The 17,300-nt window shown below is 38.9% G+C and overlaps 2 protein-coding genes across 2 annotated transcripts in view; one reads left to right on the top strand and one right to left on the bottom strand.

The window, feature by feature from the left end:
- Positions 1-5,986, bottom strand: part of smc2 (structural maintenance of chromosomes 2) — a 51,459-nt gene extending 45,473 nt beyond the window's left edge. The window contains exons 1-3 of the mRNA XM_043716076.1: positions 5,316-5,986; positions 3,973-4,122; positions 2,205-2,327 (exon numbers count right to left, since the gene is read on the bottom strand). Of these exons, the coding sequence (XP_043572011.1) occupies positions 2,205-2,327; positions 3,973-4,122; positions 5,316-5,483 (441 nt within the window). The 5' untranslated portion in view covers positions 5,484-5,986. The remainder of the gene's footprint in view (positions 1-2,204; positions 2,328-3,972; positions 4,123-5,315) is intronic.
- Positions 5,987-9,322: 3,336 nt separating this feature from the next.
- Positions 9,323-16,426, top strand: dnajc25 (DnaJ (Hsp40) homolog, subfamily C, member 25). Its single transcript, XM_043716086.1, has 4 exons — positions 9,323-9,722; positions 12,007-12,159; positions 14,075-14,545; positions 15,398-16,426. Exons 1-4 carry the CDS (start codon positions 9,402-9,404, stop codon positions 15,518-15,520), a joined length of 1,068 nt encoding a protein of 355 aa, XP_043572021.1. The 5' UTR covers positions 9,323-9,401; the 3' UTR covers positions 15,521-16,426.
- Positions 16,427-17,300: the final 874 nt, after the last annotated feature.

Raw genomic sequence — 17,300 nt, 5'->3', positions numbered from 1 at the left:
GTCGTGCTGGGTGATATCACTTTCCAGTTCTGAGAGGTTGGTAAATGGGGTCCAAATCTATATGCTCGTTAATGGAGTTCCGGTTTGAATGCCAGGCCTCTAGGAATTCCCATGCGCGTCTTTGTTTAGCTTATCCCAGGATGGATGTATTATCCCAATCAAACTGGTGTCCCCCTTAGTGAGTATTTTGCATGAGTATTTACTGTGGAGAAGAATATGGAAGATAGATAACGTGGGAAAATAAGTAGCGACATTTTGAAAAATGTCCATATTACAGAGGTGGTGCTGCTGGACATCTTAAAACTCATCAATGTGGATAAATCTTGGACCTGATGAGGTGTACTCTAGAACTCTGTGGCGGGCTAGGGAAGTGATTGCTGGGCCTCTTGCTAAGATATTTGGATCATCGATAGTCACAGGTGCTGTGCCGGAAGACTGGAGGTTGGCTAACATGGTGCCACTGTTTAAGAAACGTGGTAAGGACAAGCCAGGGAACTGTAGCCTGGTGAGTCTGACATCAGTGGTGGACAAGTTTGATTACATTAGATTAGATTAGATTACATTACATTACAGTGTGGAAACAGGCCCTTCGGCCCAACAAGTCCACACCGACCCGCCGAAGCGCAACCCACCCAAACCCCTACATTTACCCCTTACCTAACACTACCTGAGGCGGGAATTGAACCCGGGTCTCAGGCGCTGTGAGGCAGCAGTGCTAACCACTGTGCCACCGTGCTGCCCACACGGAATCCTGAGGGACAGGATTTACATGTATTTGGAAAGGCAAGGACAGATTAGGGATAGTGAGCATGGCTTTGTGCATAGGAAATTCTGTCTCACTAACTTGATTGAGTTTTTTGAAGTAACGAAGAGAATTGATAAGGGCAGAGTAGTGGACATGATCTATATGGACTTTAGTAAGGCTTTTGACAAGGTCCCTCATGGTAGACTGGTTAGCAAAGTTAGATCACATGGAATACAGGGAGAACTAGCCACTTGGATACAGAACTGACTCAGAGGAAGACAACAGAGGGTGGTGATGGAGGGTTGCTTTTCAGACTGGAGGCCTGTGACCAGTGGTGTGCCATAAGAATCGATGCTGGGTCCACTGCTTTGTTATTTATATAAATGACTTGGGTGTGAACATAGGAGGAATGGTTAGCAAGTTTGCAGGTGACAGCAAAACTGGGGATGAATTGGATAGCGAAGAAGGTTACCCGAATACAACAGGATCTTGAACAGATCGGCCAATGAGCGGCAAATGGGGAATAATTTAGATAAATGTGAGGTGCTGCATTTTGGAAAGGCAAATCAGGGCAGGACTTGTACACTCAATGGTAAGTTCCCTGGGAGTGCTGCTGAACAAATAAAACTTGGAATGTAGGTTCATAGTTCCTTGAATGTGGAGTCACAGGTAGACAGGATAGTGAAAGCAGATTTTTACATGCCTTCATTGGTCCTATTCAGCATAGGAGTTGGGAGGTCATGTTGCAGCTATACAGGACATCGGTTGGCCCACTTTTGGAATACTGCATGCAATTCTGCTCACCCTGCTATAGCAAGGATGTTGTGAAACTTGAAAGGGTTCAGAAAAGATTCACAAGGATGTTACCAGTGTTGGAGGATTTGAGCTATAATAAGAGGATGAAGGCGAAGGTTATTTTCCCTGAAGCAGAGACTAAGGGGTGAACTTAAAGAGGTTTATAAAATCCCCAATTGCCCTCAAGGTCAGTGGTGGTGAGCTGCCTCTTGAGCCACTGCTACCCAAATGGCATAAGTACACTTCCAGACCTGTTAGGGCATTCCAGGATCTTGACCCAGTGACCGCAAACAGAAAAGTAGTTCCAAATCAGGATGCTGAGATGCTTGGAGCAGAGCTCGCAAGTGATAGTTTTCTCATGCACCTACTGCAATTGACTTTCTAGGTGGTAAAGTTTTCAACAAGTAGAAAAGAGTGAGGACTGCAGATACTAGAGAGTCAGAGATGATAAGTGTGGCATTGGAAAAGGCAAAGCAGGTCTGACAACATCTGAGCAAGAGAGTCAACATTTTGGGAATAACCTTTCTTCTGAAAGTTTCAAAGGCACCATGGCAGGAGTGTTGTGAATTGGTATGGTGGATTTTGAAGACGGAACACAGCTGCTGCTGTGCAACGGTGTTGAACAAAGTGAATAGATTTACAATCCTCTGTCATATGTACAAACCTGCATGATAAGGAAATGTGGATTGTTGACATTCAGACCAATTGAACAGAAGAGATCTTGCACTCTGGTGTTGTTTGCATTCACACCATTAATTAGGTACTTGTTTCGCCCACCAATTACCACCTGAAAAATGAATAGTTTTAATTGCCTGGAAGTAAAAAGACAAAGATTCCAAAAACACAACACAACAAACACAAACTTAAAAGATAAAATACAGAAATAGCCAGTGTAGAAATTCAATAATCCTGGTAAGCAGAGTCATTCACATTGATTACAGAAAGCAAAATAATAAATTCCTAAAGCCAACCAGTTTACCCCATGTAATACTTATAATCTTATTTGAGCAGGCAAATATCAAGTTGAGAATTGCAACTTTTCACATTATTTATTTTACTATTTATTGCTAATTTATGTAAAATCATGCTTTAGATCTCCAAGCAGTATAAAATCATACAAATCTGTGCCCAATCACCTTCACAGGTTTGTAAAGGAAGGCAACATATTATGCCATGAGCATATTATGAGCATGAATCACTTTATCCTACAAAAATAGTGATATGTGGTGTACCACCAAAAGTGAGCACTGTCCAGTTATCGCCACATTCCTTGACATGGCAAAAATGTGGATCATCCTGGCAACTAACACACTCAGTCTTCAAAAAAATCAATGTCATGATGCTTTTTGAATTCCATGATCAAATGTCTGAAATTTACATGGAATGAAATTAAAATAGTACAACAATCACTAATTCAAATTGAAACTTGATCAAGACAACAGACACCCTAACAGAGATGAACATTTTTATCCAAAGGCAAGGAAGCCAGTCTTCCAAGAGAGAAGGGTGAAAATATCTTCATCTTCTATCTTTATAGAACATCCAATATTTGCATGTTCCAGAAGACGACACCTCCTGGGATTATCAAGCTCGGAGACAATGAACCCAGAAGCAAACAAGATTGTATTTCAAACTTCTGGAAGACAGAAGAAACTAAGACTGTGCAATTGGAATCAGCTGGAGAAAATTCTCCCTCCGTCTAAAGCAAAGAAAAGGTGTTAAGTGACAACATAGATTAAAAAGAAAACGTAGAACACAAAACTCAAAGGATAACTGTAACTCCTGATATCCAAGACAACAATTGAACAATCACGGTCTAAGGTTGAAACCTTATTTCAAGGACACCCAGAGTATTTTAAAACTATTTGTTCTTTTCAACTTCCTTTTGAATGGGACACTATGTTTAACTTTACATCTGTGTTTAACTTTGATACTGTGCCTTTAGTATTTTTGTCAGGATCAGCAGGTAATAAGAACTGCTCTTTCACTCAAGAAAGTCTTGTACTTTAACAGGAAAAAAAAAGATAATAGCCTCATGCTAAAAAAAACATAAATCTTTACTGCGACCAACCAAGGAGGTTGAAAAAATTCTCACCATCTCACCTAGTCATAACAACTTTAAACAATAACCTCCCTGGCATTTCAACAGTGTTTGGGCTAAAGCATCAGTTCCGATTCCACAATTGAGGAAGAACAAACAAGTATCCTTCTGTATGACATTAACTTGTGCCGTACTTGTTTCACTGGCAAGAATACAAAATGGACTAGGTTCCAGATCAAAAGCCATAAGGGGGAAAAGTCAGGGAGACAGAAAGGAGGGACAAAGACTTACCAACAATTTTGTGTTTAATCTCATCTAACTCCTGAGAATGGATGAAGTTTTCATGTTAACAGAGTGGAATATTAAATACAATAGAAATGTTGCAGAGTACCTGTCTCGAGACGGTAATTTCATCGTGTGTCTCAAAACCCAGAGGACTTTGTTTTTTGTCAGAGTTATCAAATGTGATTGAAACAGTGGCTTTTGTAATCCCTGCTTGGCCATTTTTGTAGACCAAATCTTGAAGGTTGCTGGCTCGCACCTAACAACAGATAACAAAACAAGGTTGCAATGAAAGTCAGCATTAAAATGTTTCAAAACCCAAAATCTCTCAAGTATTATATCGATTTCCAATTCAACAGTAGCCTAACATCAATAGTAAAAGGAACTTTGGATTCTCAAAGATAATTGGATACATAGAAAATACTATTAGGATTTTGAGTTGACATGGATTTACGAAATAGAAATCTTTTTGACAAGCAGATTAAGAGTTTATGGAGGATGTAATTAGCAGAATAGATGGGGTGTATTTGGACCATCAGAAAGCTTTTAATAAAAGGTGCCAATAAGAAAGGTAGGAGTCAAAATTACATCACACGGGTTTGGGGGAATATGCTGGCAAAGATTGACAGACAGAAATTAGAATCAAACTGGTCATTTTCTGATTGCAAGCAGTGACTAGTACTACAAGGATTAGTACATGGGCCCCAGTTTGCAGAATCTACATCAATAATTTGGATGTGGGGACCCAGAAATGTGCTGAGACACAAACTAGATGGGAATGTAAATGTGAAGGGGATGCAAAGATTTAGACAAGCGGAGTGACTGAACAAGGACACCACAGATCATGTGGGAAAATGTTGTTACTTACTTTGGCAAAAAAACTTTAAATGTAGAATATTTCTTAAACATTATTCCACAGCTGACCTTATAGAGATTTATAAAATAACGAGGGGCGTGGAAAGGATGAATAGTCAAAATCTTTTCCCCAGGGTAGGGGAGTCCAAAACTAGAGGATGGTGCATCCATGGAATGAGTTGCCAAAGGAAGTGATGGATGCTGACACAATTATAGGTATATGCATAGGAAGTGTTTAGAGGGATATGGGCCAAACACTGGTAACTAAGACTAGATTAATGTGGAATATCTGGACGGTGCAGACGGATTGAACCGACGGGTCTGTCTCCATGCTGTTACTCTATGACTTAGCTTCACCATCACCATCCCCACCCCACAAAAACCTCCCAACTCCTTCGTCCCCTTTGCTTCCCTTCCACAACAGCAAAAACACCACCACCTCTCGCTCCTTTCGCCCAGCCAACCATCACCCCTCTATTTTCCTTTTACAGCCACCCCCACTCCGATCGTCCCATCCTCCCCCAAACTTCAGATCCCCCATCCGCCTCACTATCCCCGTCCTTCACCCTGCCCACTTTCCCCACGTCTCGGTCAGACCTGGGACAAGTTACTGATGCCGAGCAGGAAGCAGATGGAGTCGAGGATGTTGGACTTGCCGCTGCCATTCAAGCCGGTAATGGCATTAAAAAGCGGGTCGAAACCGTTGATCTCTGTCCTTTGCGCGTAGGACTTGAAGCCGTCGATGATGATAGACTTGACGTACATTTTCCTTCAACGTATTAAATTTGATTAAACTAAACTAAATCCCCAATTTCACTCCAACTCGGGAAGCTCCGGGAGCCTCCCAGCAGTTTAAATTTTGGCGCCAATTCCTGACCGTTAGTTCAATGGCCTTGCTTGGTTCAGTGGCGCTCTACCCTCCACACCGCCGGGCAATTTTAAAGTAGAAAATGCTATCACAACAGCTCAGGATCAATGCAGTTACACAGCAGATTCCCGGTGTTTGGAGAATAATTAACGTTTTGCGGTAAATTGGCGTTTTCGAGCCGGCAGACGCCGTTCACTGACATCACGCGGCGTGGGGGCGGACTCCTGCTGCTACCCTTAAAGGGGCCGCATCTTCACTAGGACGTTCCAACGTACTTAAACAAGTTAGCACTTTTTGAAGTGTAGTCACTGATGTAGGCAACATGGCAACTGTTTTGTTCACAGTAAACTCCCACAAAAAGCAATATATTACTGAGCAGGTAATGTGGAATTTTTAAAAATATTGTCATTGAATTGTTTACATCCACCTCCAAGGCAGATGTGGCCTACTTTTAGCATCTCACCAAAATGATATATTGTCAGAGCATTAAGTAAATTTCTCAGATTATGTGGATGATTACCTCGGGTTACATCCAGGAATTGAAGATCCATATCCTAAACACTGCTGATAGGCCAGAGTTAGAGTTCAACGTATCGATCCTGAACGTACTATAAAGTTAATCTCTAGGACTGGGCATACAGCCACTTGTCTATGACTAATAGTGTCCCTGTCCTTGCTATGTCAGGGACAGAGCTGGGTTCCCAGAAGTATGGGCATATGCATTCATATGTTAAATAACAATTCATTGGTCTAAAAGTAAAAATAAATCAAGGAAATCAAAAATATAATATTCATAAAACAGATATAAGTTATATCACAATCACCTTTTATAAGTCCCTTTAACCTTATAAAGACAGATTGTGGAGAAAGAAGGGAATTGCATTGAATTAAATTTATTGTCACGTGTACCAAGGCACAATGAAAAGCTTTGTCTTGCGAGCAATGCAGGCCAATCACAGAGTTAAGTAGCATAGATAAGTAAATAATAGCTAAACAACAGCAAAAACAAAAACACAGGTACAAGCAAATGTATTGTGGAAGTAAGGAGAGCAAACTTTCTTGGGTGTTTTGACCACTGACTAAACTGTAAATGGAGATTAGAGAGATGGAAACTTGTAAATTCTGACAACATAGCTGTATTGACAAAGGCAAATGATTTAACCTACACTGTAGCATAACGTGCCTTAATAAAGACTGATATAGTAAGTAAGGCCATACTTTGGGGAGGGAAAAGACTACGGATAAATTGAAGTTATGCTCTAGAAATAGCATTCTCAAAATGATTACGCCAATACATCCTACCAGACCTTAACAGAGATGTTCCTAGTACCTTGAAGGAACCTTTGTGTGCAAAGGATATAGCACAATATTTATTGGGAATTTTCTTTTTACTTCTATAGTCACATTTTGGGATTCTGATCTGTTTTACCTGGTATAAGGAATCTTAGTTTCAGGCACAAGTGGTTTTACCTGGAATTGGAAGCCAAATATTTCACAAATGTGGAAACTGGCAGTACCTATTTTAAATGAAAATTAGCTTGGATTTTATAGAATAAAATGAGTCAACTATTATAAGTTATGATAGTAAGGCAAACAAGTAAGTTGTTATCCAGCCTAAGTATCCAGCTGTTCGGTCGATAATTAGGACCAGCTGGGATGCTGGCCTTTACCTCATGTGGTCTGGAATATAAATGATTGGAAATTGAAATACAACTAAATACAACTGCAATTGTACAGCACTTTTTTTTAAAACTTAGGATGACCCAAAATATTTACAACTAATTAAGTGTTTTGAAGTGTAGTGCTGTAGTAATGCAGGAAAAGTTGACCAGTCTGAGGGCATATCTTATGAAGAAAGGTCAGGGGAGTTAGGGCTTTTCTCATTGGAGTGAAGAAGATTGAGAGGTGACTTGACAGAGGCATACAAGATGATGACAGGCCTAGATAGAATGGATAGCTAGAGACTTTTTCCCAGGGTGGAAATGGATATCACAAGGGGTCATAATTTTAAGGTGATTGGAGGAGGGTTGAGGGGAGATTTCAGGGTCTTTACACAGAGAGTGATAGGTGTATGGAATGCACTGCCAGCCATGGTAGTAGGGTCAGATACAGTAGGGGCATTTGAGTGACTCTTGGATAGGCATATAAAAGCTGGCATATAAAGGATAAATGCTGGATAGTACACTTGAGAAACTGGCCCTGCAAACCTTTAGAATAGTTCTATCAGATGTTACATATCTACTTCACAAGACAGAAAGCATAGATCTTTTCAATATCTAATAAAGAATTGGTGCATCCAACAGTGCAGTCCTCCCTCAAAACTCTATGGATTTTTTTTGTGATCAACTCTCTAGAGTAGAGGGCTTGAACCCATGCACTCCTGAAACTGGAATGTTAGTGCAGCATATTAATATCATGAGGTAACACCATAAGCTTTCAATATTATTCATTATACATTTGGAAAAACAATGAACTGTTAATAATGATATTTAAAATTTGAATGATTTTAAAGAATTGAAGAAATATTTGAAGGGGACAAGATCACAGGGCTTTAATGGGGGGGGATCATGAAGGATAGAAAGGAGAAATAGAACACTACAGTACAGTACAGACCCTTCAGCCCTCGATTTTGTGTTGACCTCTGAAACCAATCTGAAGCCCATCTAACCTACACTATTCCATTCTCGTTCATATGCTTATCCAGTGACCATTTAAATACCCTGAAAGTTGGCGAGTCTACTACTGTTGCGGGCAGTGTGTTCTATACCTCTACTATTCTCTGAGTAAAGAAAGTACCTCTGACATCAGTTCTATATCTATCACCCTGAATTTAAAGCTATGTCCCCTCGTGCTAGCCATTGCCATATGAAGAAAAAGACTCTCACTGTCCACCTATCCAATCCTCCAATTATCTTGTATGTCTCAATTAAGTCACCTCTCAACCTTCTTCTCTCTAATGAAAACAGCCTTAAGTCCCTCAGCCTTTCCTCTAAGACTTTCCCTCCAAACTAGGCAACATTCTAGTAAATTTCCTCTGAACCCTTTCCAAAGCTTCTACATCTTTCCTATAATGTGGTGACCAGAACTGTACACAATACTCCAAATGCGGCTACACCAGCTTTATGCAGCTGCAGCATGACCTCATGGTTCTGAAACTAAATCCCTCCACCAATAAAAGTGAACGCACTGTTTGCCTTCTTAATAACCCTATCAACCTGGATGGCAACTTTCAAGGATTTATGTACATGGACACCGAGATCCCGCACAGTTTTCTGCATTAAACTCCATTTGCCACCTCTCAGCTCAGCTCTGCAGCTTATCTGTGTCCCTCTGTAACCTACAACATCCTTCATCACTATCCACAACTCTGGCGACCTTAGTGGCATCCACAAATTTACTAACCCATCCTTCTTCTATGCCCTCATCCACATCATTTAAAAGAATGACAAACAGCAGTGGACCCAAATCAGATTCTTGCAGTACACCACTAGTAACTGAACTCCAGGATGAATATTTCCCATCAACCACTACCCTCTGTCTTCTTTCAGCAAACCAATTTCTGATCCAAACTGCCAAAACACCCTCAATCCCATGCCTCTGTATTTTGTGCAGCAGCCCACCATGGGCAACCTTATCAAACACCTTACTACAATGATGAAAAACAACTGGCCAATCAAAGGGCAAGTATATAAACGATGGGCTGAATGAACTCACTGCGCCGATTACCCGCGCTAACAAACAGCCGTTAGCGTTTGAAATTGTGACGTTTCCCACGCGCGACCGCTGATGTAAACTGCAGCGCTGAGGAATGACGCATGTGCAACGACGTCGGTTGCCAGTTCGCTGACATGGCGTCGGCGAGCAGGCCGGCTGTAGTGGTGTTGTTACTTCGATTTTGCGCCGTTACCTTCACGTTGCTGGGTAGGGTTGATGGCCTGGTGGAAGGCTTGTATTGCGGTGCCGTCTCCTGCTACGACGTCCTCGGAGTGTCAAGAGATGCTGGCAAAAGCGAGATCGCCCGCGCTTACCGCCAGTTGGCCCGGCGCTTCCACCCGGATCGGTACAGACCCACGGAGGCCGGGGAGAACCCCGAGGAGAAGTTCCTACTGGTTGCCACCGCCTATGAAACACTGAAGGTGTGAATTGGGCGCAGGCTGCATCTGGGGCCAAGGGAACATCTGTTAGAGAATGGGAGGGTTGGGGGTTTGTGGGGGTAGGGGTACATCTGGCAGTGTTGATGGTATTGACTAGCTTGTTTGCAAATGTCAGCTACTGGCAAAATGAAACCTGCATCTCTGGTTACTGTGGTAGTTAATTTTAAAATGTGTAGAACCTTGAATGGTTGGATGAAAAGTAAACTGCTTTGCACTGCATGGAAGAATGGTAGCTGTCACTGAGAATTTGTATTTCTGTTTCTCCTTATAGATTTACTATCCAAAAGCACTTTACTTAAAACTTAGAACTGCTAGCCTTATTTCCAAATACATCATTTGCGCAGTCACTGTCAAAGGATGAAATTATAAAATGTATATATTTCATCTGCTCTTCTTGGTCATGAGTGACTTTATAATTGTTTCTAGCTTGTTGCAGTTTTATCACATTCTTTATTTGAAAAATGTCGAAACAAAATTGGTAAATTTCCCTTCTTGCTGCATTTGAGATTTTGAGCAAGAGTTGAGGAACTTCTCTGGAAAAGAGAAGAATGTGTGAAGTTGCATCATTGCTCACTGTCTTACCTCCTACAAACATATTAATATATCTGGAGTTGAGAGCAGATTATATTGTGCAACAAATGTACGCATGAAAATCTTGAAGTTTTTTTCCTCCTTGCCTGTTGTCCGATGCAAGTGGAATCCAGGTACTTTGTAGAATTCTGGTACAGCCCTGAGGTGGTTTATTTAATGTTAACTTGTCATTTGACTTGGATAAGAGAAGGGAAAGAATATGTAGAGTCTGAAGCCTCTGGTCCATAGCTTCAGTCATTGAATGGAGGTCATGATGTGAAATTCTTAGCCCATATGTCCCAAGATCCATATAGCACCTTTTCAGATCCTCAGGATGTAGTGAAATAGTTCATGTGATTAATTACTTTTGAAACGCAATCACTGTTATGTCACCAAATATGGCAGCAGTTTGGATGCACTAAAACCACCAATTTATCAGTTCTTTTGATATTGACTGAGGATGTTATAGCAGCCTAGGCAACTCCCTACTCCTCTTCAAATACTGCCATGAGATTGCATACATCCACTTGAACAGGTCAACAGGACCTCCAACAATGTGTCTGTATTGCAGTGTAGTGAAAATTTTAACCTGGATCGTGTTTGCAAGGCTCCAAGTCGAAATTTGTGACACAGATGGAAGTGTTACTCAGCTCAGCAAAAACTGGAGTTCAAACCTAAGACTTTTCTAATTAATTTGGTTCTCTTATTTATGCTTGAATGTAGAATTGTTAGGGTTACCAACTTAGTGTCATAGAGGTTTACAGAACAGAAAGATGCCCTTCTGCCCATTGAGTTTGCACCAGTCAAAAATAGCCATCTACCTATTTAAAAAATCAAATGTATTTTTTATGTATTCTTCTTAATTGTTGTAGCAAATAATTTTAAGTTGCTCGTTTAACACTTAAGATGGACAATTGTCAATGGAATACAACCTAAAGTTCCTGGAAATGTAAACATTAGTCCACATTAAACACCACCAAAGTAATTCTTGCAGTCTCATTTCCAGGTTGCAGGAGAAAGCTGTCTCATAACCTTTGGTCCTTGTCTTTGGCTGCTTAGAAGTATCTTATTAATCCAGAAAATCTCGTCAGTATGACAGTAACAGACGTCTTCCATATGTGCACATTGAGTGATCAATTATCAACTAATGTTTCATACAATAACCTATTTCAAATTCATGCCCTACTAAATTTAGATCCATCTGTAATCACCTTGTGTTCTCATCAATTACAGGAACAATTTTTTCAGGACTCCTCCTTATTTGTCAGGTTTTACATGAAAACCAAAAATATTCTCATAGGTAATTGGAACAAAATTTTCTTAGTTACCTTGTGCATTTTTTTAATCAAACCAATTTGTCATACTTTCATCAGGAAGAACATTAGTTTCCAGTTAATTACAGTTTAAAAAGATCTCTGAGAGGAGATTCTATTACATTGTGTTATATTTGGTATTAGTATTCAGTTTGTGTGGATTACCGTCTAGGTGGGGACACCTTAAAGCCTGTGCTGCTTATTATACCTGTGATAGTTATCATACTGCACTTCCTATGTATAATTGGAGAATCAGTTGTAGAAATTTTTAAAAATGGATGTTACTTAAAGTTTATTTAGTCTTTTTAATCAGTTGGTAATATTAGATTTTTAAAAATGACAGTGTTAGTGATTGCTTCTTGTTCTAACCCTGTTTCTTAAAGGATGATGAAGCCCGGAAGGATTACGATTACATGCTTGATCATCCTGATGAATTTTACAGGCATTACTACCATTACTACAAGAGAAGGCTAGCACCCAAAGTGGATGTCAGAATAGTTATAATTGTGACAGTTTGTGCTATATCACTTTTTCAGGTAAGGCATTTATGCAATATGCTGTTCAGTTGCACATAAGTGCAACATGACTCAAGTGACAATTAATGATGAGCATCAGCACGTTCATAAATACAATGGCTTATAGTTAGGTCTGACTTATACTGACATCATCTTGAGTGTTCTAATAACTTGCTTCCTCACTTATCTTTCTCAGATGGTATTCTGTTGTTAACTGTATTTGCCGTAAATTTCCAGCTTAAATAGTTTAATTCAAATGGGAAATAATTATAAACTGTTTTAGAAATTAAACTATTAATTTTTGTGTCAAACAACTAAAAACTGGAGTGATCCTTGTTGGAGGGGAGAAGATTAAGGGGAGATTTAATTAAGAAGCTAAAGATTGAGAGGTTGAGATTGTTGGAGAAACCAATTTCACTGACAGGAAAGTCAGAAACCAAAAGTGAGATTTAAAATGTTTGGCAGAAACATTCGAGGAGGAAAATTTAAAATTGTTTTCTGTAGCAACTTGTTAAATCCAGATTGATGGAGGCTGATAAAATAAAACCATAGACTAAGATGTAATATCAGGAGCACATCAAATCTGCTCTGCTATTCAAAGACTTGGTTGATCTGATAATCTTCAATTTTCACCATAATCGATTCCCTTACTGCTTAAAAATCTGTCTGTTTCAGCCTTGAATGTGCATAACAACTCATCCTCAACATAGGTAATTTTCTTTTGACAGTAACTATGTAGTTTAAAAGGAGGAATTGGAAGGATAGTGGGGAGTAGTACTAAGTGGATAGCTCTTTCAAAGAGCTGGTTCAGGCACAATGGGCCAAATAATGACCTCATGCTGCATTTTTCTGGGGACTGAAAGATATGGGCTATCTTATACATTAACAATTACAAAGGATTTATGTATGATAATGCTTCTTTTCTGCAGCTGTAATGTTAAAGTAGTTTTAGTTTCTGTGGTGGTTGGTATAGACAGGATACATTGATTCAATTACACACTTTTACCCAAAGGTATTGAGTTGAATTCCCATCATAAATTGCAAAATGGGAAAAATTTGCCATTTATTGAATCTATTGGGTAAGCTAAATTCCTTCAGTGAGAGGAATTTGCCACCCATATTTTATTTGGCCAACGAGGCCAGTCCCCACAGTATGGTTTACACTGAATGTCCTCAATCTCCTAATAGGGGAAAAATGACTTTAGTAAAGAGGGCAATTGTCATATGTTAAGAAACAGACTGCAGAAGTGTTAGGAACCATTGGCTGGGTTAAATAAAATTAGGGAAGTAAACTTTCAAGAGATCTGAAAAGGAAGGGCTATAGGATCATTCTGGATGGATAAATTCAGACTGAATAAATCTCCTTCCTCATTTAATTTCATGGTTTTATATGTGTATAAATGTTTACTGAAGATTTCCACACTTCATAAAATACTGCAGTAGCCTGTTTGTGTTCAAATTTATCAATATTCCTTACAGCCCACAAATTTTAATGCAGATAATAGTTTCCAAGCTTTTGGCAATTATGTTCATTGTGACCATTATGGAGCTGCAAGTAAACTGTCCAGTTACAATATATTTTTAATTTGTCAGTGTACAAATTGATTTGGTCTTTATATCAGTAAAACAGTTATAGCAATTATGGCATTAAACCGATGATGAACTACTCCTCTCAAAACATAAATCAGTGGAATTCACTACCCAAGAGTACAATGCACACTGAATATGTTGGAGGAGACAGACAACAGATTTTAATTTAATAATGGGTTAAAGGGAGTGCACAGGAAAGTGGAGTTGAAGCCGATATGAGATCAACCATGATTATATAAAATGGTCAAGCAGGCTAATGGGGCTGAATTACTGACTGCTGCACCTTGTTATGTTTACCTGCTAGCTCTTTGCACTTACGTATTTTTAATTTCTGTTGTTTTTGCAGTACTACAGCTGGTGGAGCAGTTATAGTGAGGCCATTCATTATCTCACTACTGTGCCAAAGTATAGAATCCAGGCCACAGAAATTGCAAAGCAGCAAGGCCTTCTTAACAAAACTAAAGAAAAAGGGAAAAACAGACGCTCTAAGGAAGAAATCAAAGAGGAGGAGGAGGAAATCATTAAAAGCATTATCAAAAATAACATTGATATTAAAGGTGGCTATCAGAAACCACAGCTATATGATATACTCCTCTTCCAAATTGTTTTAGCTCCTTATTACATCTGTAGGTATATAATGTGGTATTGCAGGTGGATTTACCGTTTTCACATAAAACAGGAAGAATATGGAGAAGAAGAAAAATTGTATATTATTAGAAAAAACATGAAAATGTCACAAGGCCAATTTGATAGTTTAGAAGATCATCAGAAAGAGATGTTCCTTGAGAGGAAGCTGTGGTTACGAGAAAACTTTGAGGTAAGCATTGTATGTTGCAACTTCAAGAATAGTAAATTATGTAAAGAATGCATAAAACTAAATTCCTGGTCTTTAAGAACTTTCAATCATATAGTAGTTCTGTAATGGAGAACTTTCAGTTTAAAACATTTGTAGTATATGCACCTGAACACAAAGACAAAGAATTAAATCAAAAAGTAATGCACATTGACAAGTGTAAAATTTAGTTGAAAGTTTATGGTGTCAAACTGATCGATTACTCATAGGTATAAATTGTTAGTGATGTAAATTTTGTATTGGGAAGATTGCTGGCTGCGTGGAAACCCTGGCAGAATTCATGGTGTGAGTTTTTTTTTCTTAGCTTTGTTTCCTGCATCCCTGAATTTGTTGATTCCTTCTGCTGAGGTATGTCAACAGATGACAGTTCGCTCATGGCACCAAGTGGCAGTGGGTAAATGACAATGGATGTTTAGATTAGCATGTGTAAATGTCAGAAGGTTTGGTAGTGCTTGTAACAGAGGTAATGTTTCAGGGTGGTGATTGATTATCAGAGCACAGGTGAAATGGTCTCATAGAATGGTGGAACATGCTGGAGAGGCTGAAAGGCCGACCTGTGTTCCTAGAGGATTGTGTCCAGGCTTTTCCTGAACATTATTGGCCATACCATGTGTATAAACTTTAAGCAGCATTCATCAGGCTGCAGTGAGAACTCTAATTATTTTATCTCCCATTGTATTATCTAACACTGGCTGTTTTAACTATGGATCCTAATATGATAATGTAAATCAGCATGAACCTGTTGTCAACATAGTCTTAGCTTCTCAAAGGGAAGCAGGATACAGCTGAATTGACTGACTTTTATTTAATTTTTAGGTTTATAAGCTGGAACAAGAGGAAGAACTCAAAAAGAAAGTAGCATCAGATCCACGATGGAAACGGTATCGGCGGTGGTTGAGAAATGAGGGGCCAGGGAGGCTAACATTCATCGATGACTAAATACCTCTGCCTTACACAAGTGTTTACAGAAAATGGCTTTTTATATTTAAAAAAAACTATTTTGATAATGAAATATAAATATCATTGATCTAATAACTCAGGATTTAGTTTAAACAGCATACAGCATTCAGTTTAATTACAGCCCTGTTACTATTTAGATTCACCCCACAAAAAGTGCATTCCCAAATATTAGTGGAAATGTGTACTGATATAGAATCTGGCTGTGTTATTTCTGTTATTCAAATTATAATTTTTGACTGGAAGGACTAAAGTGGACAAGTTTTGGTTGCTTATTCATTTTATACAAATATATAGGTGAGATGGAAATTGCATTGCCAAGGATTAGTTCACTGTAGATTTTTTTTTATTATAAATTAAATGTCATAGAAATAAAAATCTAAATGTGAGATATTTAATGGTTATTTAGTTTCTAGGTGGAAGTTGAAATAATAGCTGTTTAAGATCAAATGGTGCCTGCAAGTTACAGATATATAAACTAGAAAAATCATCGGCTGCTCAAATGCATGCAACAAGTTTGTGAACAGAAGTAGATTATAGTTTATCTTTTTTTACTTGCACCCACTTTGTACACTATTTATGAATATATGCAAGTAATTCTACCATTATAAGTTCCTAAGACATCTTTTAGATTTATTTCACAATTGTCAATTGAGCTGACAACTAGGGGTTGATGTGTTTTTCTTTGGGCATCTTGGTTCTCTTAACATTTCCTCCATAGGAAGGACTTGATGATGGTTTTGTGATAAGTTATTGAAAAGCTACTGCTGGTACCAAAACAGAATCGTAGAATTCCTACAGTGTGGAAAGAAGCCATTTGGCTCATCTAGTTTTCACTGACCTTCCAAAAAGCATCCCACCCAGTCCCCATAACCCTGTATTTCCCATGACTAATCTGCACATCCCTGGACACTACAGGATAACGTAGTGTGGCCAAAGCACCTAAACTGCACATCTTTGGACTGTGGGAGCAAACAGAAGCACCCAGCAGAAAGCCACACAGACATGGGGAAAACATGCAGACTCCATACAGGCAGTTACCCAGGGCTGGAATTGAATCCAGGTCCCTGGTACTGTGAGGCAACAATGCTAATTACTGTGCCACTGTGCTGCACCTGCCTATTGTGAGGTTTAGATAAGTTTAGAAGACAGCTATTAGAATAACCACATTATTTGCTACGTCCTTGCTGTCCTTTCCTAGTTATTATAGGATTTTAAAGCAAATTTAAATTTTATCATTTTTCTATCCATGAATGCCCATTACCTAAATTTGATTTTTTAAAAAAACATATTTAACTTTTTTCAATTTAATTGAATCACTCTGGGTATTAGTTTGGAGCGAACTGATAAGTTGTATCTGTAAAAGACAAAAATCCAAGAATAGCTGATCTTCTCTTTATGCAGTATACATCACGATAGAATCTGTGCTGAATTAAGTGCTTCCAGTTCAGAATGCAGTGACACTAATATGGAAGACTAATATAGCTAATCCCGAGTAACCACAGACTGGTTATCTAGAAAATGTTAATTGGAAGGCAGAATTCTGCGAATGTTGGAAATCTGGAAAAAATGCAGAGAAAGCTATAAATATTCTTGGAGAGAATAACACCAATATTTGTGGTGATCAACTTGTATCACTAACTCTGTCCACAGATAGTGTCTGATTCTGTATTTGCAGCATTTTCTGTTTTTTATGCAGCATATGTTGATAGTTCCATTAAAAATTTTATATAAGAAGTGAATGGATTGTAACAGATTTATC

The sequence above is a fragment of the Chiloscyllium plagiosum genome, chromosome 2 (assembly GCF_004010195.1).
Source record: "Chiloscyllium plagiosum isolate BGI_BamShark_2017 chromosome 2, ASM401019v2, whole genome shotgun sequence".
Taxonomy (NCBI): domain Eukaryota; kingdom Metazoa; phylum Chordata; class Chondrichthyes; order Orectolobiformes; family Hemiscylliidae; genus Chiloscyllium; species Chiloscyllium plagiosum.
The sequence above is the reverse complement of the archived record's forward strand: the minus strand, read 5'-3'. Positions and strand labels throughout refer to the sequence as shown.

Coding starts and splice junctions, on each gene's coding strand:
- dnajc25 (XM_043716086.1), top strand. CDS start 9,402: ATGTGCAACGACGTCGGTTGCCAGTTCGCTGACATGGCGTCGGCGAGC. Junction 9,723..12,006: donor CCGCCTATGAAACACTGAAG/GTGTGAATTGGG, acceptor TGTTTCTTAAAG/GATGATGAAGCCCGGAAGGA. Junction 14,546..15,397: donor GGTTACGAGAAAACTTTGAG/GTAAGCATTGTA, acceptor TTTAATTTTTAG/GTTTATAAGCTGGAACAAGA.